Source organism: Manacus vitellinus, unplaced genomic scaffold (genome assembly GCF_001715985.3).
Source record: "Manacus vitellinus isolate BGI_N305 unplaced genomic scaffold, ASM171598v3 scaffold_21_pilon, whole genome shotgun sequence".
Taxonomy (NCBI): domain Eukaryota; kingdom Metazoa; phylum Chordata; class Aves; order Passeriformes; family Pipridae; genus Manacus; species Manacus vitellinus.
The window spans coordinates 7,972,529-7,997,056 of record NW_021939546.1 but is presented as its reverse complement, the minus strand read 5'-3'; the positions used below and the strand labels follow the sequence as shown (position 1 = coordinate 7,997,056).

Below are 24,528 nucleotides of genomic sequence, written 5' to 3'. Positions count from 1 at the left end.
ACTTCGAACTTAAAATTTTGAAAGTTACAGCACTATGTCACCTCCTTGGGTAGGAACAGATGAGCATTAACTTACTCCAGAAAATGAAGAGCAACAAGCACAACCAAGACAAAAGGCTTTCACCTTGTCACTCACAACTCAAACAGCTCTGTCTGCAAACACAGCAAGAGCCAGCAGGCAGAGACAACCAAGCGGACTGTTGGGGATGAGGTGACACTCACTAACCTTCTCCTGATAAAGCAAGGCACTGTCAAGAGTTTTTTCAAGGATAGTGGCTACAGCAACTCGCACCTCTCTGACGCTGCATTCCAGGAGGAAAGTCCTGGAAGATAAAAGGTGAAGCTGCAAAGAGAACTGGAATCAACGTGTACACATGGTTGCTATGCTTAAGTGTGATATTTATTATTTATCATTTTAACAGTCCAGATACTCCTGTGGATAATCTTTAACTTATTTTTCTGCATGTCACTAGTAAGGCCTATAATATCACTTGATATTTATTCATTCAAGTAACAAAAAAATCTCTAAAAGCTCTCACGGGATCCTGTTTTTCAATGCAACTTCAAAGATAATATTTTCTTTACACTGACTCATCTCTCTAAGTGTGTCAGATCTCCAAAAATTTGTCTTAGGTATTTTCAAAACACCTATTAGCTCATTGTTAGCTTGGCAAGAAAAATTCTTTTCAATTCATCTGTGATCTTAGGTATTTAACTTACCTTACCCCAAACACTTTCACCATGTTCTCCTTTCCCACTACTTGCAGGACTGACTAGGCAAACAAACACATTCCAAGGCGTTCCTTGAAGAATTTAACACCTGCATCCTCCACCACATACATCGCGTCACTTTATTAGATTTTCAGAATTACTCAGAAAGCCTCACAATCAGAGAAAATACTAGAAATAACCCCCTAGAGTGTCTGTTTAAAGAATGTGCATAGTCGACTCTTTGGGAATACATCAGAATAGGCCAGATCACATTATTAGGAAGCTTTTTCCATACATGAGACACAAAACATCCAAGACAGAAGTACCAGTACTTACTTTACAAGCTCCCGGCCCTCTGGCCCGACGAAATATTCAACTAACCACTGACAAGCATCAATGCTTTTGGAGAGCAGTGCATCTATGGTGGCAATCCATTCTTCTGTATCAGCCCTTTAACAAAACAGGGACAACTGTCAGTAACCAAAGAGAAAAAAAAGACCTCAAAAGCCAAAAACACCTCCAAAACCTAAACCACGTTTCTTGTTTGCCAAATAGAAAGAATTTTTACTTGAACATACATTAGATGGCTTAAGACAAAACCACTTGGAGAAGTATTTTAGAACAAACTTACTGGTTTTTAAACCCATTAAAGCCTTTCTATGACCAATACACTACCACTGAAATAATGGGCAGCAAACTGTCAAAAACATGACCTTCTCCTAGATTTCTTTGTGATGGAATTCCAGTGCTAAGGAGGAATGTACTGCTGCTCCCATGAACCTGCAGCATGTCAAGGTGCTGTAGGTATGACAGGCATAAAAGCCTCAGACTGTGTTGTTACAGGACCCAGAACAAGGCCTTACCTGAGTTTCTTCTTTGTTCGGAGATATGTTTGGAAGAGGAATTGGACTGCCAGCTGTAAGCTCACCTTTGCCATGCATGGATAATAAGGGTGCTTTACCTTAGTCTGAAAGAAACATCAGATTTACTCCAGAGCAGAAACATGCCTGCAGTACATATGCTGTCTCTAAACACATCAAGATGTTCTATTCAAGTTATTTACTTCATTTGGAAAAAATAAACCAAAGCATTTTTCTGTGCTAAATCAGTTTGCAGTGCTGACTATTTTAGCTAACAAATATGCTAAAATAGGAACAAGCTTGCTGTAAGGTCCAATAGATCTGTGGATTTTATACATTTAATAAATGCTGTTTGCTTACTACTCCATTTAGAATAACTCAATTAAGAAATTGTATTTTTAATTAAAGTCTATCAACTATGAGTTGATTAACACCAACTTTTGGATCTTTCATATGGAGAGAAATTTTTGTCCTTCTAGAGCTCAGTTTGCATCATTATAAAAGGTATATATATATATATATATATAAAAATCAATTTTACTATGGCAAAATGATGTTTCTCTGACTACTAGAACAGGAGGGTGGAGTTGCTTTGAGATAGATGTTATCATCAGTGTGAAAACTTACTGGAAACAAAGAATTGCTCCAATGGAAAAGCCAAATCATGTCAACCCTTCTCTTCCAGTTTTCCTGGTAGTGACCCAAATATCTTCAGTGGCCCTTTTGACCATCATACTCCAAATACTCTAAGATTAAAATGTAGGTACTTACAGCATTCAGGGAAGCCAATGACAGAACAAAACTGAAGTAGTCACTACTGTATACATCTCTGTTCTTCATAAATTTCAAGTTTTCATCTCTCACCATCTATATAAGTAAAAGAAGGCAAAAAGAATTTAAAATGCTGTTAAAATACACTTCTCTAACTACAATTGTATCTTTTGTGTAAATGTGTGGTGTTTAGAAACCAGTGTCAAACTAGATTCTGTTTCCTTCTGAATTACTACTTCAGCAGAGGGAAAAATACATACAGGAGACTTTGAAGATTTGTATAAAACCAGTGATTGTCTTTCAAGGATATTACAAAACAACATATGAGGGACTTAATTATTTGGCCATTAAGGGAAGAGAAAAAAGGAACAAGTTGCAGATAAGTTCTTATTTTCTGCTTTGTTTTAATAAAAAAGCCAAGAGAACACTCCCTCAAACCTGAAAGGCTTGCTAAGCAAATTGAGATGCACAGAACAAGAAGCCCTGGTGTAATTACAAGCTGCAGCCACGATGGGGTATTTAAATGCCAAGACCTTTTTTCAAATGAGATTTTGCTGAAAGACTCTCCATACATTTGAGCCAAATTCTGTTCATTGTAATAGTACAGCCCTGGATACAAGAATGTCAAAAGTGACTATTAATACCCTGACACAGCCCATGTGGAGGCCAGATAGAGCCTGCAGTTATTCTCCCTGTGTGTGTGATGTAGGCTCTCTTGTACATGGGCAGATCATCAAGATGGTGTGTTTAGAGGCTGGGCCAGAGCTGCAGGTTTGCAGACTAAGACCATCCCCAGATTCTACCACCCTCTCACTGCTCTACCAATGCCATTGCACCTCTGTTTTCAGTCCTGACTTGCAAGGTTGCCTTCAACATCTGTGTTTTCCCTTTTGAGAACATATTCAGTATTACATAAGCCAACAGACAAGAACAGAATTGAAGCTGGTTTTGGTTTCTTTCATTTCTACATTCTTGTGAACTCAAGAACTTTAGGATGACTGTAATTTGCCATCATCTCCATTACTCCTCAAGTGTACTTCAAATGAAGCATCTTCTCTGTTCTTGTCTTTCCCCGCTTGCATCCTGACTGCTGCCATATCTCATGTTTGATTAAATTTGCCTGCAGCTTTTTCAAAGCAATGAATGATGGGTCAATTTCGCGAGAAGGGATAGCAAAACTTACAATAATAGCTTGTTAGTAACTTTATTTCAGAATTCAGAATTCTCTTCTATCTTTCAAGAATTATTTTCTTTTTTTTTCAAGAAGGAAATTCAAGGTGACCTTCAAAGTTACTGTGTTCCTCTCACTATGTGCTAAAAATTTCACACGAGTCGGATTTTGTTGCCACTTTCAGGGTGCTCTACCTGATATATCCGCACAGGCATTTTCTCTACAAAAAGTCCCTTTTTTTCTCCTTTTCGAACCAGCTTAGTCAAGATGGAGAGACGGTCACTGTTGGGCCTGTGGGGTCGAGGTGATGACTGGGGTGAAATTTCTGGCGACGACGGAGCAGATCTGAAATACATACAAGCTCAAGGTGAATAATGAAATCCTACGACAAATCTACAGCTTAGGTTTAAAATACCAGTGCAGCCAGAATGATCTTAAAGCAAATCTGATGACAGTCTAAATATTTCTCGAGGCTGTCAGTTGGCTTGAACTTCTTACTGCAATAGTGACAGCAGTATGGAAATCATAAATGTAATAAACGACTGTTCATTAAGCAGCTTGAAAACCAATCTCAAACAACAGAGGGGTCAGTATGTTCCTTTCTCGAACAGGAACTATTGATTTCTTAGTTATGGAGAAAGATCTAGGTATCAACGTAAGAGAAACCTTTACGGATACAAGAGGAACTTACAAGGAGAGGTCCTCGGCTTCCTGACGCACGACACTCACTCGACTTTTCTTTGGTAGGACAGGAGAGTTCTGATCAGACACTCTCTGGTAAAACAGCATGTAGGCATTCCAGTAGCGCCTACGCACATCGGGGTAGGGGTTGGCTGGGGGGAGAAAGGGCATTTGATGAAGGTCCTTGAAGGCTTAGTACCTTTTCCATTCCTACATGGAAGTGAAACTGGGTGTGCAAGTAATATACACTGTGGTATTATGAAGTCATTTGTCAGATCCAAACATCAGTCTGTTAGTGAATCACAAGAACCTGATTTCTAAAATATTTCTGCATAAAGCATATATATTTTAAAGGTATAACTATCTGAATTAAGAAACAAGTGGATATTGGAAAGGTATTTGGAATAAATTCCTTTAAGACATTGAACAGTTTAACAATATGATGCTATACCAATTCTATGCATTTTCACTAGCCTTAAATAAGGGCTGTTTAGTACTTGGAGTTTTTTTAAGAACTATTTTAACAAGATGCCATTTTGCTTTTGAATATCCATTATTAAGTCTACAAAGTGCTGAACAACAGTGAATATGATTCAATTCATATTAGGCCATATACAAACTTATGTCTTTCAGTAAAGGGAAGACTTTAAGGAAAAACTGTTTCAGAAGGATTATTAGACCAAGTAACTCAAAGTAAATATAATGGACTGAGCTTTACTGCTACTGAGAATCAGTATGAAGTATGAAGCTACTGTAAATCAACCTGTACTTCTGCTTACATTGATCATAGACTTTAGGTCTATACTCTCCACCAAAACATTCATATTCCAAGGTTTCATCAGTCAAATCAAATTCTTCGACAACAGTGTCATTAAATTTGTACCACTTTCCTTTTCCACATCCTCTGTGATCAAAACAGAACAGAAACACAACAGAAACAAAGTTACTTCTTAGTAAAAAAAAAAAAAGAACCACCGTGAATACCCTAGAAATGCCAAGGCTGACCTCACATCTGTTTTGACAAGAAGTAGAAAGCTTAGTGCAATCTCAGTCAAAGTTACATTTAAAAAAAAATTAAGCTCGATTAAAACTATGAGAAGCACATCACCTGCAACTGTGTGTCAAAGGAAGCCCTCAAACTGCAAACAAGGTACCTAAGAATTGCTGAGAATTTTGTATTATTATGTCCCATTTTGCTGTGTTATTGTCACAACACTCACAATGTTGAGTGTTAAGAAAGAGAAAAGGGCTTCCAATGCAGATCCAAATGGCTTCCTACACCCCCCCAAAAGAAGCAGTCTTCAAACAGCTCTCAAACCTCCCACATAAATCTCCTGCCCATTACCTCCTGTCCTTTATGAAGGAGTAGTAGTGCCCTGCGTGTGCCTGGCCACTGTGAACAATCACACCAACGAGCTCATAGTTTTCTGTTGGGGCAACTTTCTTCCTTGGGGAGCCTCCACCTCCTTGGTCTGTGTTTCTGCCATTGTCCCCCACTTCCGAGGACGAGTCCTGGCGAGCCATCCCTGACACAGTGTAAGGTTCCATGTTCAGCATCCAGGGAAACTGTTTGAAGAGATTTTTCAGATTAACCGAGATGTTATATTGCATACACGTGTAATTTTATGAGAACTCTATTAATACTTTCCACATTGGGAACACCAAAGGAAAACATGGAACTTCAACTTCTTATGCTTATTACACAGAAGTTAAATAATAAAAAGACTTTAAAGAGGTTTTTTGGTCTTGCTTTCTGAAAGGAATTTTCCTGAGAATGTGGCAGACAAGAAAAGCTCTAAGGAAAAGTACTTGTTTTCTGTAGCATGATCATATTGTAAGTGTACCACATACTCAAAATCCCAGTATCGAAATATGGGGAAAAGAAGGAAAATGAATGGGAAGAGTGAGAGTCCACTACACAAAGCAGCTGGGGAGGTCACCATACAGAAAAGTTTTCTTACCCTGATTTGTTCGTCATATTTAATAGAACGACCACTCTCCCAGTCAAAGCCAAATCTCATCAGGTGAATCACCAACAGGCTTGGTAAGACCTTAATGCAGGTGCGCTTCACTGTAGTTCTCTTAAAAAGAAACAAGAATATCACCTCTATCTATACATCTCAGGCATTCTGCAGCATCCTTCTATAGATGCACAATGTACAATACAGCCACGGGAGGCAGAGTGTCGATACAATGACTATAATGCATCTACATATGTTAATTTATACAATATTTATATAGAATTTATAGAATATTTAATATTTCCAGAATATTTATATTTATAGAATATTTTACTATTTTGCCATCCCTCTAATGTTCAGTCTACAACACCAGTTACCACATAAATTCATAGACTGAACCTTTTGATTATGTCTTCAATGAAGCAAGAGTAAGCAGTATCTAAGCGTGGCTTGCATGACCATGTAATGCTTAAGAAAATACCAAACTACAGCTGAATCTTCTTTCACATATATTAAGAATCAATACCTTTTCTTTGCACTTTTCACAGTAGTAAGCATTGCTTCCTTCCAAAACTTCTCCTCTAACAAACTGATCCAGTGATATTTCCAGGCTTTGACATGAAGTCACACCAAGGTTGAGAGCCATGAAGGCTTCCTCGCGCTCATACCTAAATTCAAGAAGAAAAACAGTCAAGGCATTGACAGAGTAGAACCTACCCAACCTGCAGTAACAAGACATATGCTTAGGAAAGAATATTGCATTTGCTCCACAGCTATCAGAGCTGTGATGCTCACAAGGGCATATGTCCACCTTTTCTAGTGCTATTTTGACCTACATATTTTAGTAGCTATGGGAGCACATAACTTGGTAACTAATGCACCAAATTTAACATTACCTGTGAGGACAGTCCTTGCAGATCTTCTGATCAGAGAAGATTCCTTGAAAAGTATTCTTAAATATTTGGTCTCTTCCTATTTTCTGTTGGAGATGTAAAGTTAGACATCAGTTGGATATACTGCAGGGTGGAAGACCAAGAAATCAACAGGAATTTTAAACTTCTGAATACTATGCAGATTATAAAATAAGCCAAATGGCTCTCTGCCTTCTTCTCTAAAGAACAAAGAAGAAAGAGAAAAAAAGGTACCAAGGAGATGCATATAAACCAGGTAAGAAAGTGCTAAGGTTTTTACCTTGAGGTACTCATCCATTTGATCTATAAGACTGGTGAAGAACTCATAAGCATCCTGCTGCTCTCTAACATAAAGTTCCTTATTCCACATCTTGAAAATCTACCATGAAATATAAACACATAAAAAAAGGTGGTTGTTCCCTACATTTAAAAAGTGATTTTTTAAAAGAAATCTGTTATTTTTACATGTTTTGACTTTTTGAAGTAGGACTTACTTTATCTCTAGAAAGTCTGCAATGAGAAAAGCCTGAATAAATGATTACTTTTTTAAGATGAAAAGCTATTTATTCTGAAAAAAAAGATGTAATACCTTCCAAAAGTTCTCAGGTACATAATACTGTAGCTTGCTTTCCATCAAATGACCAAAAAGAGATTGAACTTGATAAAACACATTGTCATCGGGATTGTCTGTATCATCATCAATGGAAAGCAAGGCCTGGAAGAAAACAAATAGCCTTATTAAATTATTTCTTGGTAAAATTATTACTGCAAGTTGACATGACACACAACACTACAACTTATAATTTATTGTGTATATATATTTATATGTACACAGTTGATTTTTATTTTAACAATTAATATACAAATGGTGCTAAGATGAACTTGAAGTTCTAATGAGAGTAATTCTAAAAAGAGGACTTTACTGGATGTTGGACCAATTACCTCTGGGAGACCAGGCTGCATATACAGCTGCTGGAAGACAGCATTCATGTAACAAGTAGCACCACCATTCTTCAGTCCCACAAATCCTGAAATGGAGCGACTATCCACTGGTGGAAGATACTAGAATGATAAATGTATTTTTTTGTCCCAGTAAGTTATAAAAATCATGAAACTCCAACAACATACAATAGCTTTTATAATCACTTTTATATCATAGAATCACAGAACAGCTTGAGTCGGAAGGGACCTTAAAGACCATCTGGTTCTAACCCCCTGCCACGGGCAGAGACGCCTTCCACTAGACCCGGTTGTTCCAAGCCCCATGCAACCTGGCCTTGGACACTTCCAGGGATGCAGCATCCACAACTTCTCTGGACAAGTTGTGCCAGTGCCTCACCACCCTCCCAGGAAAGAATTTCTTTCTAATATCTAACCTAAGCCCACTCTCCTTCAGTTTAAAACCCCTCCCTCTTGTATATGAGCTGTTAAGAACAATCGAATGGAAAACCTGGAATATAAATTCTGAAACATTGCAAGAGTGCTATATTTGGTCATTTAAATATTTAACACATTGCACAAAACTGTGGAAAATGGTCTAAAATGTAATAATCAATAAATGTTGTGATATTTAGGAAATACTTCTTTCTTATTCAGATAATAACAGACAAAGACACACTGGTGTATTTGTTTCTGAGGAAGATAAAATGGTCTGCATTTACTCTTATCTGCTTACTGTCATTTAAAATTGAAGACCATGGAAATTTTATGAATGGAGCAGTAAAGTAAATCATGCACAGTACTCCAAACCATGCTAATACAAATAAAAAAAGGTTTCTTGCTTACATCAAACTCCTTGGTAAGTGCAGGATCACACTGGTGGTGCATAGAAAGCAGCTCTTTTGTAATAAGCTGGAGGTTGGAGGGTGAGCTATCAGCCAGCATTACCAGCACCTCATAAGCAGCCAATCTGCTGTCTGCTGTACTGCACCTGGAAAGAAAACCACCTCTGAGATCTATTTGGTAGATGACTCAATTATTTCTAATTCCAGAAAGCCATATTACTCAGAACAAGCGACAATTAATGTTCAAAAGGAACACTTTAAATAATAAAACACTCCTGAGGGACCACAGAGTGCTATTTTTTTCTTTCTTGGGGAAGGCAAATGGGGAAGAATCGAATCAGAAGAGTGGCTATAGGAACACTCCTTTAAACAAGCATCCTTTACTGACATGGATACACTTGTTAACATTCAGTAACAAAGCAAAAAAAGGTGCCCTAAGAGAAAGACACAGAATTGGTGGCATGTCTGATGACAAACAGACAGATACTCTCTATCATGTAACACTGATGGAGACATAATGACTTATTTGCAGGGAAAGAAGTTTTGAAAGAGCTAAACCAGATAACTTCCTTGCTACAAGAGATGACCTTAAGACCCAAGCTGAGCTAGACCAGTACAAAACACTTCCATCGAGCTCTTTTCAGTGGATCACTGAACACAGTAGCCTTTTCTTCGAAAGGCCAGAGAAAAGGCTTTATTTAGTTAAAGCAAACAAAAGAGCATGCTTGAGATGAACTGCAATGGAGCAAAGCTGGAGCAAAACACTAAGCTATATCAACTTCCATTCAGTTCAGGGGTTGCTAAATGCTCCACTGGAACCTTCTTTTGGGTGAGGCAGTGAGGATATGCCTGATCCAACTCTAACACCAACTACTCAGTGTGAAGTAAGCAAACCATCTGCAGCAGCTCAAAACTCCACAGGAGCTAAGTTACCCACCCCTTCAGATACTGCATGGCCACAACAGAAGGAGCTGTGTTAGGAAGGAGAAATCCCACTCTTTTTTCCAGTTGATATATTCTGTTATCAGCTATCTCAGGTGAAAGGAGTCTTGCTTGGTGTTAGTTTTTTTACAAATTAGTAGAGAGAAGGGAAAAAGAAAATAGTGGAACTTCTGAGATCTAGGACAAAACCCAATATAAAAAAAAAATAAATTTTTACTTTGGATGGAAGTCTTGCTGACTGATTGCAGCGCTGCCTGCTGGGGAATGGCTATTCAGAATAATTCTGGATGCTCGGAAGAGAAAATCATCCAACAATGGCTTAATCAAAGATGAACCTGTAACATAGCAATCCACATCTACTGTTAAAACACTTACCAACAAAAACATTTTATCAAATGTCAAAAGTACTACCAAAATTACTCCTTATAGCTCTGTATCACTTGTGGTGATGTATTATAATGTCTTCACATGTACTGTCTACTGATCATCTATCAGTGCTATGCAGAATTCACATCAGTCTAGTAAATTTAGAGTAAATAGGAATACTTACCAACCATTTCCTTCTCTGCCCCACAAAGTGAAAGGAGAGTCTTGATGAGCCTCAGGTGTCCTGCTAAGAGGATGTTATCAGCTTCACTGGTCTCACACTCGGCTGTGCGGTTGGGTTCAAAATTGTCTAGCCAGGTGATCTCATCTTCTAACATGGCAGCTGGGCTTATCTTTAGCTGTTCCATTTCTGATGCTGCAAGAGAAGAAGAAAACCCAAAAACATTAGCAGCTCTGGAAATGCAGAATATAAATACAAAGAATTTCAAACAGTCTGGTACTGGTCTGGTTTTGCCCCCAGTGTGTACAAAGTAAACCTTCTACCAAGGAACTTGGTTCACTTTCCAAAAGGAGTGAGCTACTGCTGAAATCCAATGTCAAGAACAGACCCCACCAGGCATTAACACGGGACCACTGGCAGGTTGCACCAAGTCCATGGAGTAGTAACCCCTCTGTGAAGGCAATTCTACATCCTGCCTACAGAAGGAAGGCAGGTTTGGAAGCCACAATCAGAATGACAGATGTCTGTACATACGTACATGTCAGGTCATCCAGTAACTGACACCTCAGGTCAAAATATTCTGTACACTGGGACAAAAGTCTGAAAAAGGTACAAATAGAAAGAAGGATTAATTTGAAATCATAAACTTTTCTCTAAGCAGTGGTCTTTAAGGCTTGTGTGCTCTGTCCATCTAACCTAAAATAGATACTTCTGAATGTTATGAATAACATTTAATCCCAATTTCTTCCCTCAACTCATAACAATTTTAGTTAGTTATCAGACAACAATAAAACACCAACATGTTTTAACTTCTCAGTTACTCCTCTAGAAATTGCAGGGATGTCTACTTTCAACACTTGCAAAGTCCTAATCCCTTGTGCCTCAGAGCTTCCACAGAGCTACTTGTGATAGTTTTGCTTCCTCAAAAAACACACATCTGACTTACCTCTGGTTGATTCCTCTCATGATGCTGGTTGGTGACCAAAGAGGCAGCTGGGCTCCAAGAACAACATTTAGGAGAAACTGGTTTGGCTTTTGCACATCTGGGTGAGCTGATGTGTCTGTCTGACTAAGGGTGTACAACTGGTCACAGGCAACACGACGAATCTGAAACAGTGTCATTGTCAAACAAAAAATTACACTTCTGTTTTGTTAGAAATCAAACAGGAAAAAAATAGACATTGAAAACGTTGTGTAAACCACACTATCAGTTCTGCACCCACTAGCTAGGGTTTCTCCATTTACAGGGATTTGGCAATCCATGTTCGTCTCTGAGTAAAAAGCTCTCATGCTTTATTAAACACAAATTATAAATTCAGATAAGGAGGAAAGATGCAATGACTTTCACGTGAAATAGATGACATATAATGAAATGAAGTAAGCATGCAAATCTCTAGATTTTAAAATAACCAGAATAATCTTAAATCAGAAAGAATGAATTTTAGGAGGGCTCTAACACTTGGAATAATTTTTCAAAAGCTCAGAAGAGTTCATTAAATCATACCCAAATCTTTTGAGATTAAAGTTACTTGAAACTTTCCCTAAGGTACTAGTTCTACAGAACTTGTCTCACCAAAAGGAGAATATTTTCTTTAGACTATCCACACCATAGCTCTGTGCACCTCATGAATGCAACAAGCTTTAAGAATGTAATACCTTGCATTTTCTATCATATCAACATTGTAATACAATGCATTTTTTATCAACACAGCACTAGATACTGCAATTAATAACAATTATACAAAGGTGATTCATTCAAACACATAACTGTGGGAATGTTTGTAATGAACATTTTTATGTTCAGACCATATGAAATTATGAGAGCACACACATTTCAGAAGTAACATGTAAAAAGTTTTCAGAGAAAGACTCTCACCTCAGCACTTGGTGATCCAAGAAGTATATCAATGATGAAATCAGCAACACAAGGCAAGTTGTAAAAAGATCCTAGAAGAGAAGAGTACCAGGTTGTCTTATTAAAAGTAATATTTTAAAATAATCAGCTACAATCTTGCATTAAAATACCATAGGACCCAGACACTGAAAAGCGGTAATGGCTATTTGCATATTTCCCCATCTCCTTCCCTCACCACTGACTGCCACAACTATACAACAGCGTTTTCCTCCACCACCAGTGTTTACACTTCCTGTACACAAAGACTCAAGCACTAGACACTATCTATGCAAACAGCAGCACTTATAGAATTATATACTTCAAAGCCAGTGCAAATGTTTATATACTGGCAGGCAGTCAGCTTTCCCAAAACATTTCACCAAGGCACAGAACAACATGCCCAGTTTCAAAAAATCCCTGTACTTTTTAATGAAATGTTGCATTTTTAACTTGAGCTGTCTCAGCTAACGAAGTTACAGATTTCTAATAATTTTTTTTACTTGACTTCTACTTGCCCAAAAGCCTTCCCCCACCTGACCTACATTCCAAACAGCAAATAATCCAATTCTATTTCATACCTAGCTGCTGACTGCGTAGCTGAAGGCAGGTTACCAAGAGAGACAAGGCCTCTCCAGCAATCAGAGCATCTTTGGTGGACACAGACTGCTGCCTCACACAGATCCCAGCGTGCAGTGCAGTTGGCTCCCCTTCGCTTCCGGAACTGCAGTTACTTCCTGCATTAAGAAATGAACAAGTGCATTTTTTCAGGTGTTTTCAGCTTTTGGTCAGTTCTCTGCAATCTAAAAACCTTCTCCAAATGCAACATGAATGTACAACATTTTGATCAGACTTGTATAATTCAGTGATACAATATCTTGAGTTGGAAGGGACCCAAGAGAATCATCAAATGACCATCCAATGAATTCGGTTTCAAGCTTCCAGTGTGTTCAATTAAGATTAAACCAAATGCTTCCTTTAGATTGCTTTAGAGACACAGTTAACCTACCTGAGCTGCTAAGTCTGTTTCGAATCCCAGCAGGAAACAGGGTGTTGCTCTCTTTTATTGGCTGACTGCTTCCCACGAGGTCGAGGCGTCCTGCAGCAGCAGCCCAAGAGAGGCGCATGAAGCAAGCCACTGTGGAAGTGAAATCATTCACCTCCATAGTCTGAAACAAAGAGAAACAGCAGTTACTTCTGTGATATTCAACAGCCTTTGTTAACCACAGGGATAAGAGGAATGTATCTTCTGGATTATGTCAAGTTGACATTTGAATTTGTTTTCCTCTGTCTTCTCCACGCAGGCTCAAGGATACTTTTTATTCCCAAAGAGTGATTAGTATTGCTCCTTCCCATTTGGGAAGCACTGCCCAAGAACCTAACACACCACACTCATGTTAACTGTGAAGTTTCTTTCAACTGGACTCAACTTTTCACTGGGTTTTCAAATAACATTTTCTTAAGGTATTGAACATAAAAATTTCCTTTTTACCTAGGGTACCATCAAGCCATTTTAATTTTTAGTGAGCTATTTAAAACAAAAAACTTATCCAAATCTTTTTAATTCAAAGCATCATGGACTAGGAACCACAAGTTCAAGCAGGAACTTTGTCCTTTTTATTCATGGAAAATTACCAGGGATAAGATCTTGGACTTAAGCGTTACTGAAAATAAACAACAAGTAAGATTTCTGTGTAGAACTATTTCTGGTAAGCACTTTTCAGATACTGCTTCCCTTTTACTGCCAAAATAATTTATGAGAATATGTTAAAATTCAGATCAAGACCAGAAGAGAGACTGATGGTCAAGATTTTCAGAGATTTTTAAATGGAGCCTGGGCAAGAACCTGTAGAAAAGGCAGAAGTTACACAGCTGTCACTGGAGACGACACTGCTACATCACCACCAACATCAAACACTTCCTTACTTGTATGGCAACTCTTGCTGCTGGTATGATTTCTTCTACCCTAATGGAGGATCTATCAGACACGGAGAGCTGTCGGTAGGATGACTTCTCAGGTGTTCCACAGATGGACATCTGCCTACTTGCTTGTCGGCTGACATTACGGAAGGGGCGTGAGGACAATGCTTCTACCCCATCCTTAATGAAATCCTCATCCAGTAAGGTAGGCATTGTCTGACCAACCAGCAAGAACCTACATTCAAAGAGCAAAAACCTTGGGCTTATTTTTGAATGCTCACAGCAAGTGAATGAAACAGAACTCAAAGTACCAATTAATCTTAAATATTACATGCTGCATGCTAAAAGCCAAGAAAGCAGCACTTTCTCTAATGAAAGGCAATTACATACCTTGCAAGTTGCAGGCAGATGGAATAGACTCCTTGTCTTGTTTCATAGTCTACCTCTGATGGGATGGAATCTCTCTGCATCACATTCACCACCAAACTTAAAAACAAATCAATAAGACAGACTCCATTTGCAAATGTTTTACATTAGGAGAGAGCTGCAATTAATTTATCTCTGTCCTTCCCTCCACCCATTCAGTCAGCTGAGTAGCAGTTCAAACTGACAAACTGGCATCTTTGGATGACCAACATCTTAATTTTCCCCTCCTGTATCTAGAGATGAAAGCTTTCTGCTCCTGCTGGAAAATGCTTCAGGATCTATGGGTCAGAGGAGAGTGGTGGGTAGAATTACTAAGATCAACGTACACTTGACAACTCACACACAATAAGTAGTGTCAGGTCTTCCAAACACTCACACTGTGCCTCATCTCTTATCTGAAGGGTATGAATTTTGGAGACTGTAATTCCAAATTTCATTTGGTTCCCACTGCATGTTCTCTGCTTTGACTGCTTAAAATGTCCACTGGTATCTACACAGGACAGTGTAATGGACATGCCTGCAAATTTGAACTGAAACACTTAAATGTCACTAAACTATCCAAATATCAACAACTATTGGTGAAGCTGCACTTCACAAGCTTATTTGTGCCTATCTTGATTTTGAGGTTTAACATGTATTCTGTGACATTACTATAATAGCTACAGCAGCTTTTCAGACACTGGATAATGAAAAAGAAACAGCCTTGGGTGGATTTTTTTCTCTGAAAAAGAAGCTGATAGGTGTATTAGTGTGCTAGTGTGGAAGTCAGAAACCACACAGAATTGCTAACTAAGTGAAGCATTATAAATTGAGTGAAGGTTTTGAAATCTAACCTCAAACCTCCTGCTCTGAGGAAGTTTTCACAGAAAGACTTGGCGCAGTTTCTTGCCATTTCATCATCTGCAGTTGGCATCAGCTTGGAGCTCAGAACCTACAATAAATGAATAAATAAGCACATGTACACCACCACCACTCCTAGTGTTCTCATGTGCTGAAGGTTAAAAGTATTACAGAAAAAAATCCAGCACAAATGAAGCAATTAACAATACACTTACGTGAAGCTGCAGTCAGTAAAGAGAAATCATTAAAATATTCAGGATAACTATGGCCATTATAGATATTTATTCTATATCAAAGAGCATTTTGTTCTCATTACAGTTTATTGTTAGGGGAAAGGACAAAGTATGTACTCTAGCACATGGAATATTCTTTTCTGGTTCACTTGGTGCTCCTTAAAAGCCTAAATTCTTCCTGTTTCTAGGTTTTCAATTGACAGTATCCCATAAACACCCTACAGATGGCTTACTTATTGATTCATGCCTTTTAAAACATAATTGTATTGCTATTATTCAGGTGGCTCTTTTATAAAAGATGGCTCAGGTAATTCAAGAGGCCTTATGAACAAAACCTCCTGTTTTAAATCAGTACTAAACTTCATAGAGTGCAATGATGCTCAGAAGCGTAGCCATAAAGGAAGTTTGTGGTCTCAGGAGGTTTGTGGGTCAGATCTCATGTGCATTTATAATCAATTTCACTTCATTTTACATAAAGAAAAAACCAAAAAAAACTCAAAACTCCCCAAACCCTCTAGCTCCTCCCAAAAATCCCAGACACTCCCCAGAAGTTATTTACTTTCTTTAAAAGACTCTTTGACATGTACAGTCAACAGTGCTGCACGTGGGCAAACAAAACACATCTTTTCCAGGTTCACAGGTCAGAAGCACAGTTTAAGAGTTCCAGCCATGAAATCTTATCACAACATTACATGATATAACCCTGAACATCTGCAATATTCAATTTTCATCTCTTTCATATGTTCTGCAAATTTCCTGTGCACATTTTTTCAGAAAGTAGTTCAGACTGGCTACCATATTTTCAACAGATCACCGGCTGAGAGGGTAAAAAAGCTCATTATCCTTCTCTTGACAGAAAGCCATCTTCCAATTGGCTTGACTGGACTTGAGGAACAAGCCGACTCATATAATCTACACATCTAATCCAATTTACTGCTTCTCATCCCTTGCCAGAAAAGCAAGTAATTTATTACTTGCTTTTATTATTTTCTCTGGCTCAGAAGCAGCAGATAACTGTGTCTTCATACTGCAATATAATCTGCCAGTTCAACCAGACACCCTTGATGTGATATGTTAAACCATTTGCTTTGAGTTGTAGAACTTGTCAACATATTTCAAAGACATAATCAAATATCTTTCATTCCAGTTGTACAGAAAAGGGGGAATTCTAACACAGGGGTGTGATGACAGTGTAGGAAGATGAAGAGCTAATATTAGACTGTGGAAACCTAAAGGAAAGCAACTACAAGGAAATTCCTACAGTAATCTTGGCACACCCTGGGAAGGCAAGAGAATAATTTTGTCTACTGTTTTGGAAGCAGCTGGCAATTGATCCTCCAACCTCAAGTTGCTCAAACCAGATTTGTAATGGGCCCTCATAAACAGTGGGACCTGTGAGTAGAACTAGAGACTGTCCAGCTCTTAGCATGCAGAGTATGGTGTCTTAACAATGACAACAGCTAAACTCCTACCCCCTTTAAAATCCACGATCTAAACATTTGGAGAGAGGTTTTTACTGGGTCCAATCCAGGTTTTTGGTTAAAGAATTTAGGAAAATGCTTAGGGGTAATAAAGTTGTATGTATTCCACTCACTCTACATACACAGCTAAAACAGGCCAGAGGCTTCTCAGTAAAAGCCCTGAGCATTTGGATAGTGATATTTCTTCCCAGTAAAAATACTCCTCCTTAGCTTCTCCTTAGAATATGGCAGACTTATCCAGCACTGAAATTAGCATCATTTTTCTTACAAATTGAATCAAGCAAAACCAGTAAAACCAATCAAACTTAAAAATTAACAGGAGTTGTTGTTTCAGGGACAAGTTATATATATACATACACATATATACACACACACTAAAAATCAGATATTCAGAGTTCTGGAAATTCAAGCAGGAATTTTACAAAAACAGTAATGATTTTGTTATTTCTTTGTTCCTTTCCACTTCAGAATGCTCCTTCCACCTTGCAAATCACAGAAAGAGGGGCCTGGTTTCTTAGCAAAGTCTCTAAAGGGGAACTTTTTAGCCCTTTCATTCTGTGTAGAATTTATCACATACATAAAAGCAGACTATGGCATTTTGCATTTTGTATAATGACCCCATCACAGTGGACTCCTGCCCAAGAAACTTAGAAATACTTAAATTTCAGTGCTCAGAATCACAAGTAGAAAGAAACAAATTTGTTTTCTTACCTCCAAATTGTAGAGCACTCTGAAGGTGGACATGCCTGGAGCAAAAGATCTGAAAAGACTTTCTAGTATTGAACTAGCACTGGGCTGATGTTGGTGTTTTGAAGACAAGGATGGTGATTTTGAGGACTGAGAACTGGATTCTGACAGCAGTGTTTTCTAGGGGGAAAAAGCCACAGAAGAAATATTTTGAGACTCCTGTGTTTTGCTGTAATTGGCAATACATTTCCTATAATCCCTATAATAACCCTCTCACCTCTGTCTGCTTGGAAATAAGTCAATAATCCTTAACATGAGCATTATTTTGCAGTAGAGTTTCAAACCCTTTGTGTATTATAATCTGACAGGGAATTTAAGATACCTGGCAGTAAAACCCATTTTGTGAAGCTCACCAAGATTAGTTATTGTTTAATCCATACCTTCCTTCCCAGGGAATCAAGCTGATCAAGAGCCTCCTGAATAGCTGGGTCAGTGGGAATCAAGAGCAGAAGTTTCCTCACTCGCAGTGTTATCCTGAAAAGTTATCAGAAGTTACTTGCACAAAACAGGAGCTCAGCCACGCTGTGGCCTGGTGGATGCCTGCACACTGCAAAGTAAGCTCTTCAAACTGTGCAGTGTGAGCAATTTTTCAATATTTAGTAACCATTTAATTTGCTTACCTTGGCTCCTCTAGATTGGCAAGCTGGTAAAGCATATCGAACACATTACACACGAGAGCCATGACTACTCCAGGTAGGGATTTCTCCTGAGAATTAAGCAGAAATAAAAAGGTCTTTTTCTCCCCTTTCTCTTGCAAGTAAATTTAAGAGAGTTCTTCACTGAAGCAAATGATCCATATGCCAATCTGCCCCACAGAAATCCCAGCTACTGTCTAGGCTGAGAAAACATTTGAATTTTTATATTACCTCATTTTTCTTTTAACAATCAAGTTTTGAAATCAACTGTTAGTTAGGGTTGACAAACAAAATAAAAGCAGACCAGGAGTGGTCTCAACATGCTGGTTGATGCTTCTTAGTTTATTTTCATACTGTGGCTTTATGAATACTGAAAATCTGTGTATTTGTCAAGGGTAGAGATACCCAATCTCAAAATTAAATTGGATGGGTTTTGTTTATTTAAAAGACCCTGCAGAGATGAATAAACACCAAACAAGCTACAATAGGTGACAGATTATAAAGTTTGCATGCATAAGGGCAATTGTGTATTTAGATGATTTGTTTCAATTGCAGTTTGAAAGCAAAACCAGATTACTAAAGACTGGATACTCAGCTGATGTGAACGGTTTCTGTCTCATCTTACTGGAACTCCTACAGTCTCCCCAATTATTTCCCCCTTCAGGCACAATCTGAGGGAAGGCTTCAGGCTGTACCTGTTCCATTGCATATGATGAACTAAACACACTACTGCTGTTGCTGGAACTGGTTGAGGAATCTGCAGAGCTCCCTGATGGAGTCCCACTTCCTGATGTTTTTACTGTAAGGATTTGTTCATCAGAGAAGCCCAGCTGGTGGAGTAGTTTCTGATCTTTGTTTACTGTTAACTGCAAGAAAATATTTACCATTTAGTTCTGGAAAAGACTCAATTTCATAAAGAATGGGAATTCTTTATAGTTAACATACCAGGCTGTCATTGGCAAATATCTGTATATTATCCACAGGTGAATTCAGCATCTTTGCTATCTTCCACCTGACGCTCCCTACAGTTTCATTGCTATGAGCCTGTAAAATTAAACAACACTGGATCAGTAAGTCTGTTCAAGCAGTAAATGCCAAGAGAATAAAACACAAATCTTCCATTTAAGTCTTCCTGGTCCTCTGCATAGGGTGGTAAAGGTATTGTCTATAAGAGAACGACAGGGTAGGACAGCAGAGAAATGCTCCAACACCCACACTAAGCCAACAACTTATTTTTCCCATTCCAGAATGATGATCAAAATACATTTAGTCTACAGACACTTCCATATACAGACTTTTAACATTTTCAAGTAGAGTTTTCAAGTCTGGAGTCCTTGTAACCATCCTTCTCTGTTCAGTTCAGGCATAAAAACCCCCATGAGTAGCTACATGATCAACAGCCTACAAGAGTAGCTACATGATCAACACACATACCCTGTGCACACCCACCTCTATGGTAAAGGTATCTTTGGTAGACTCGTATGTAACATTAAGTGTTAAAAGATGTCCATGGAAAGAGGCACCATGAGGTAGAATAGTTCGGGGAACTGAGTAAAGGTCCTACAGGAAGAGAAGGATCACAGTAAATGCCACCCTTGAAAACAAAGATATTTCTGTGATAGTAGGTATCTAGGGTTGAACATGTTTAAATAACTTTTATTGTTTTTAATAATACTGAAAGTTGTGTTCTTAGCCCTGCCTAGTAAGAAATTACACATCTTACCTCTATTGTTATCACGTAACGCTCTGCCAACAGCAGCAGTCTTTCAATTATTACAAGTTTAGTTGACCTAAAGAGAAACAGTGAAAACAAGAGTAACTTGTTTCAGAAATTAATTTTCAATGCCCACGGGTAACTACCATGAATTGGCTGTTTTAAAACATAACTCCTTAAACATGGAGTTAATTCAGTAGAAATTACCTAGGAAAACAGGCCAAGAAACTTATATTATACTGCTTGAGATGTTTCCAGCTTCATGTTTCTAAAGGACCCACCCTGTGCTCATATATTTAAAATACACACATATCTAGGTATGCCTAAAGTTTAACTAGAGGTTGAAAAACCATCCTTTTTCTCTTCTCATTTAAAAAGAACCCAAACCAAACCAACTGCCCCAGAAATATTATGTGACTAATAGGCTGGTAACAGCCTGTGGGTTTTTTTTTGGTTGGTTGGTTTTGGGGGACTGGAGGCAGGGTGCTGGTTGTTTTTTTTTTTTTTTTTTTTTTTCTGACTGGTTTTGGTTTAATTTGTTTCTTGGCCTTTTTAAACACAGGTTTTTCAACCTGAAACTCAAATTGCATTGTAATTGGAATATTCAACTGAAAAACCACCAGAATATACAACTACCAACTATTAAGAACTTTATTAGCACTCAAAAATTATGTGGGTAGCAGATGGGAGCAAATGTCTCCTGTCATATTTATTCCTGGAGAGATAGGCCTACCTGTAAGGAGACTGAACTGAGGTTGCCACCGTAGGCATAGCAGTTGCTGTAAGCATTTTTGTAGCTCTTGTCACAGCATGTGTTAATGTTGGACCACCAAGTGCAGAGCTGGCTGCCTACAACACAAAGTACAAGTGCTGCTTTACATGGACAATCAGTATGTCCTGGAAAACTAAGAGGACAAAAAAATATTTGTGGAAAGAAATTTTTTCTTTAAATGGAATTATCATGGACAACTATTCTTATTCCAAGATACAAAACCAAAAAGATATAGGTACAAGAACAATTAAAATTTGTCCTTTACCTCTAATCGTGTGTAGCAATCAGCAATGAATTTCTTGTGCAGTGATACTGAATCCTAAAGATAAAATGTACAAATTAGTTAGATCTTAAAGCAGAATCATAAACTGACAGAACCCTAAAAATTACACATTTGAAAATGCAGAATATCAAGGCTCTATGAATGTCAAAGCACTTTCATGTACACATATATGCCTACCTTTTTCAGTCTAGGAGTTAGATTAATATAGCTGTAATTTATTATCAATTGAATAGCTTCATTGGCAATTTCTTCATCAGGTGACTCCATTGCAATCTTCCAAATGAAATCCATTCCTATTAATTCCAGTTTTTCTACACTCTACACAAAAAAGAACAACAGTAAAGCATGACTGGATTTCTTACACAATAGTGAGTTGCATCACAGGGACAAAACAGTCTTCTATCTGCTGGAAAAGCATCTTTTGACTGAAACAATTTTCTTTTCCAACATGCTGCCAAACTTTGGCACAGTGCAAAGTGAAATCAACAGCTGCACATTTGTATACTTATACAATCTCAGTCAAACAATTGAAAAATTAAAAAGTTTAAAGGCATGGAGAAATTCAATCTAGAATGGAATTTGTTTCAAAAAAGTCAACACAGTAACTAACCACACAATAAACCATCACAAAATCTGCTATGATACTTGGTAAAAAATTCTGCACTTGAAGTAAGTTCTCTGTGATAAAGATCTAAAATGCCTACGGAAAACTACTTAACATATAACCATTAATTTAACAAAGACATTGAAGGATCAGAGTTAAAAATTATAGTAGCTTAGAATTTGAATATGGTAAGCCTAACTCTTATGCAAAGAAGAAAAATAAAAAATAATTTCAAAAAAGAGTATTTCCATCCTAGGGAGAAGCAAAAAACACACACACTAGGATTGAGGATTATTATAAAAAAGTAGTTAACTCATTCCTCCTGCAAAGTTTTAAAAGCTACAAACCAGCTTCCAGCTACCAATTGCTGAATTTTAACTCTTGAAATTAACTGTCAAGTTTCAGTTTCAGAATTTAACAATGTTAATGCCAGGACAATCTACATATTAATACAAACATGACCATGTCAAACAGCTGCTCAACAATCCTTGTCTCACCATCTCCCATCCACAAGAGGCCACAGGTTGTACACAAGAACAAACTCGCCAGAACACTCACCAGCTGAGTTCCTTGCCTCTTCAGTCGATGGTCACAAAGGTTCACATTTTCAAAGAAAGTCTTAAATAAACTAAAACCTGAAAGTGAAAAAGAGGTGCATATTTTTATTCAGGTCAGGCTTAGCTTCTATACTTTTTTAAAAAAATTAAAATAAATACCAGAGATGAACTTTTCCCTCTACAAGTGCTAAACCTGAAAATTACAGAAAAAGACCCCTCTATTATATTGATTTATAGAACTAGTTAGGTGTTTAAATTGAAGGCTCAGGAAGCAAATTTCTGGTATATATCTCAAAACTAATCTGTAGGTCCCTATCAACTCAGAATATTTTGTGATTCTGTTGACGAAAGCCATTTTCTTACCATTCATAGTAATTTCGTATGATTCCAGTTTAAGAATCTTCTCTTTGAAGAGCTGTTGCTGTACATCACTCTCCAGATCATGCTGTCCTTTCGTAAACCACTCAAAGCACATCTGTGAATGAAAGGCAGACGTATTTTTACCCTACTGTCATGTCAAATATTTTAGTTTTATATAGCAAACGATGTCAGATATCACAGTAACTCATCATCCTACAGAAGTTTTATCTACAATAAGATGTTCAAAATCTCATCTCCTGGTACCTCACACATTACAGAGGCTGTCTTGCAGCATTAGGGTACTTCACAGTCATCTTTCACCCAAAAAATGCTGAATGTCTCTTACGACTGCACAAACCTGCACATAAGCCTTTTCAAACCAACATCTGTACACCTGCAACTAGTATTCTGGCCAACGTCCCTCCTCCAGTCAAATTTCATGATAAAAGAGCATCCTAGTTGTAAGTGAACACCTAACAGTGGCTGCACTTGCCCACACAAAGCATAAAATGCACTGCTAGTTTGTGTTTGCCACTCATGTTTCACATGTCTCGACAAACACATTTGCTATTTATGATTCATTCAGATTCCTTCTGCAACCACAGAAACAAACTTTTCAAGTTTTTCTTACCTCTCGATCCAACTCACAAACATCCTGGCCAGTTACAAGGCATTCCCAGATCTCCCTGGCACGATTCCAGCCCAAATAAAGGGTGGCTTCTTGCAGAAAAAATGCCAAAAATTTTAGATGTGCCTCCAAATACTGAGAAAGAGGAAACAAAAACTCAAGCTGAAGACTTTTCTTTCTGAAACAAGAACTTAGAGCATTCATTTTTTTCTTTTTTTTTTTTTTTTCAAATATAGTTGTCAAACAACAGTTCGCTTTGCAAGGCTGGAAAATAGAAATTGTTTCTGTGTGGTATTCTATTCCATATTATACAATCTTCTATTTTATACTATTTTTAACATTACTACTTCTGATTACCTTCCTATAAAAGCAACATTGAAGTCTCATTGGATTTGCTATTACTTTCCTGATACTGATATTATTTAACACTCATTAAATGTATGTATGGCTTCCATGTCCTAACTACCAAATCTGTTTCAGGTAGCAAGAACTTCACACCAAATTCAAAGATATTGCCTCTACTGGAGTGGTTGAAGTGATGCTGATGGAGAAGCTGAAGCTGCATAAGCTTGGAGACAGGACATCCTGGGCAAGGGGAGATCCAGGTCTCAACCACTTAAAAGACTTTGCTAAGGAACTTTTAGACTGTGATGTTTGGACACCCTTACTCCATAATATAATAACAAGCCTTAACAGAAGAGTATCAGAACTATAAATAAAAACGAGTGTAGTTATTCATCAGCAAACTCCAAAAATGAAACGACCCCAATCTTATGCTACTTGGTCAGTGATACACCACATCATGGTGCCAAAAACCTAAGACAATAAGAAATGCAGGGTTCAGTACCTCCCGGTAGGTGTATCGGCCATCCACCAGTGTTGCTCCAACAAGCCCTCCTGGACCTGCCACAGATGCAGCCAAACGGTGACATGATATTAAGCTTCCTGTCACCAACTTCACAATTTCAAAGTTTTTCTTTAAATCTTGAATAATGCTCTTGGCAATAAAAAATTAAAAAAAAAAAGAGGTTTTTAAAAAAATACATAAACAGTACATGCACACAGCAATTTGCTCTTAAACAGACACACACCTCTAATC

At 37.9% G+C, this 24,528-nt stretch overlaps 1 protein-coding gene across 1 annotated transcript in view; it reads right to left on the bottom strand.

Moving 5' to 3' along the window:
* USP24 (ubiquitin specific peptidase 24) overlaps positions 1–24,528 on the bottom strand; it is a 49,721-nt gene that overhangs the window by 10,239 nt on the left and 14,954 nt on the right. The window contains exons 17-55 of the mRNA XM_029959746.1: positions 24,277–24,426; positions 23,433–23,564; positions 22,805–22,916; positions 22,443–22,519; positions 21,458–21,598; positions 21,263–21,316; positions 20,959–21,074; positions 20,235–20,301; positions 19,961–20,071; positions 19,457–19,555; positions 19,207–19,377; positions 18,497–18,582; positions 18,257–18,350; positions 17,841–17,996; positions 15,409–15,506; positions 14,540–14,635; positions 14,156–14,384; positions 13,239–13,398; positions 12,811–12,966; positions 12,215–12,285; positions 11,285–11,445; positions 10,877–10,938; positions 10,342–10,533; positions 10,009–10,126; positions 8,851–8,995; positions 8,008–8,127; positions 7,655–7,780; positions 7,346–7,444; positions 7,051–7,133; positions 6,681–6,822; positions 6,155–6,274; positions 5,539–5,759; positions 4,973–5,097; positions 4,204–4,345; positions 3,707–3,857; positions 2,342–2,437; positions 1,574–1,677; positions 1,047–1,160; positions 226–322 (exon numbers count right to left, since the gene is read on the bottom strand). Of these exons, the coding sequence (XP_029815606.1) occupies positions 226–322; positions 1,047–1,160; positions 1,574–1,677; positions 2,342–2,437; positions 3,707–3,857; positions 4,204–4,345; positions 4,973–5,097; positions 5,539–5,759; positions 6,155–6,274; positions 6,681–6,822; positions 7,051–7,133; positions 7,346–7,444; positions 7,655–7,780; positions 8,008–8,127; positions 8,851–8,995; positions 10,009–10,126; positions 10,342–10,533; positions 10,877–10,938; positions 11,285–11,445; positions 12,215–12,285; positions 12,811–12,966; positions 13,239–13,398; positions 14,156–14,384; positions 14,540–14,635; positions 15,409–15,506; positions 17,841–17,996; positions 18,257–18,350; positions 18,497–18,582; positions 19,207–19,377; positions 19,457–19,555; positions 19,961–20,071; positions 20,235–20,301; positions 20,959–21,074; positions 21,263–21,316; positions 21,458–21,598; positions 22,443–22,519; positions 22,805–22,916; positions 23,433–23,564; positions 24,277–24,426 (4,794 nt within the window). The remainder of the gene's footprint in view (positions 1–225; positions 323–1,046; positions 1,161–1,573; positions 1,678–2,341; positions 2,438–3,706; positions 3,858–4,203; positions 4,346–4,972; positions 5,098–5,538; positions 5,760–6,154; positions 6,275–6,680; positions 6,823–7,050; positions 7,134–7,345; positions 7,445–7,654; positions 7,781–8,007; positions 8,128–8,850; positions 8,996–10,008; positions 10,127–10,341; positions 10,534–10,876; positions 10,939–11,284; positions 11,446–12,214; positions 12,286–12,810; positions 12,967–13,238; positions 13,399–14,155; positions 14,385–14,539; positions 14,636–15,408; positions 15,507–17,840; positions 17,997–18,256; positions 18,351–18,496; positions 18,583–19,206; positions 19,378–19,456; positions 19,556–19,960; positions 20,072–20,234; positions 20,302–20,958; positions 21,075–21,262; positions 21,317–21,457; positions 21,599–22,442; positions 22,520–22,804; positions 22,917–23,432; positions 23,565–24,276; positions 24,427–24,528) is intronic.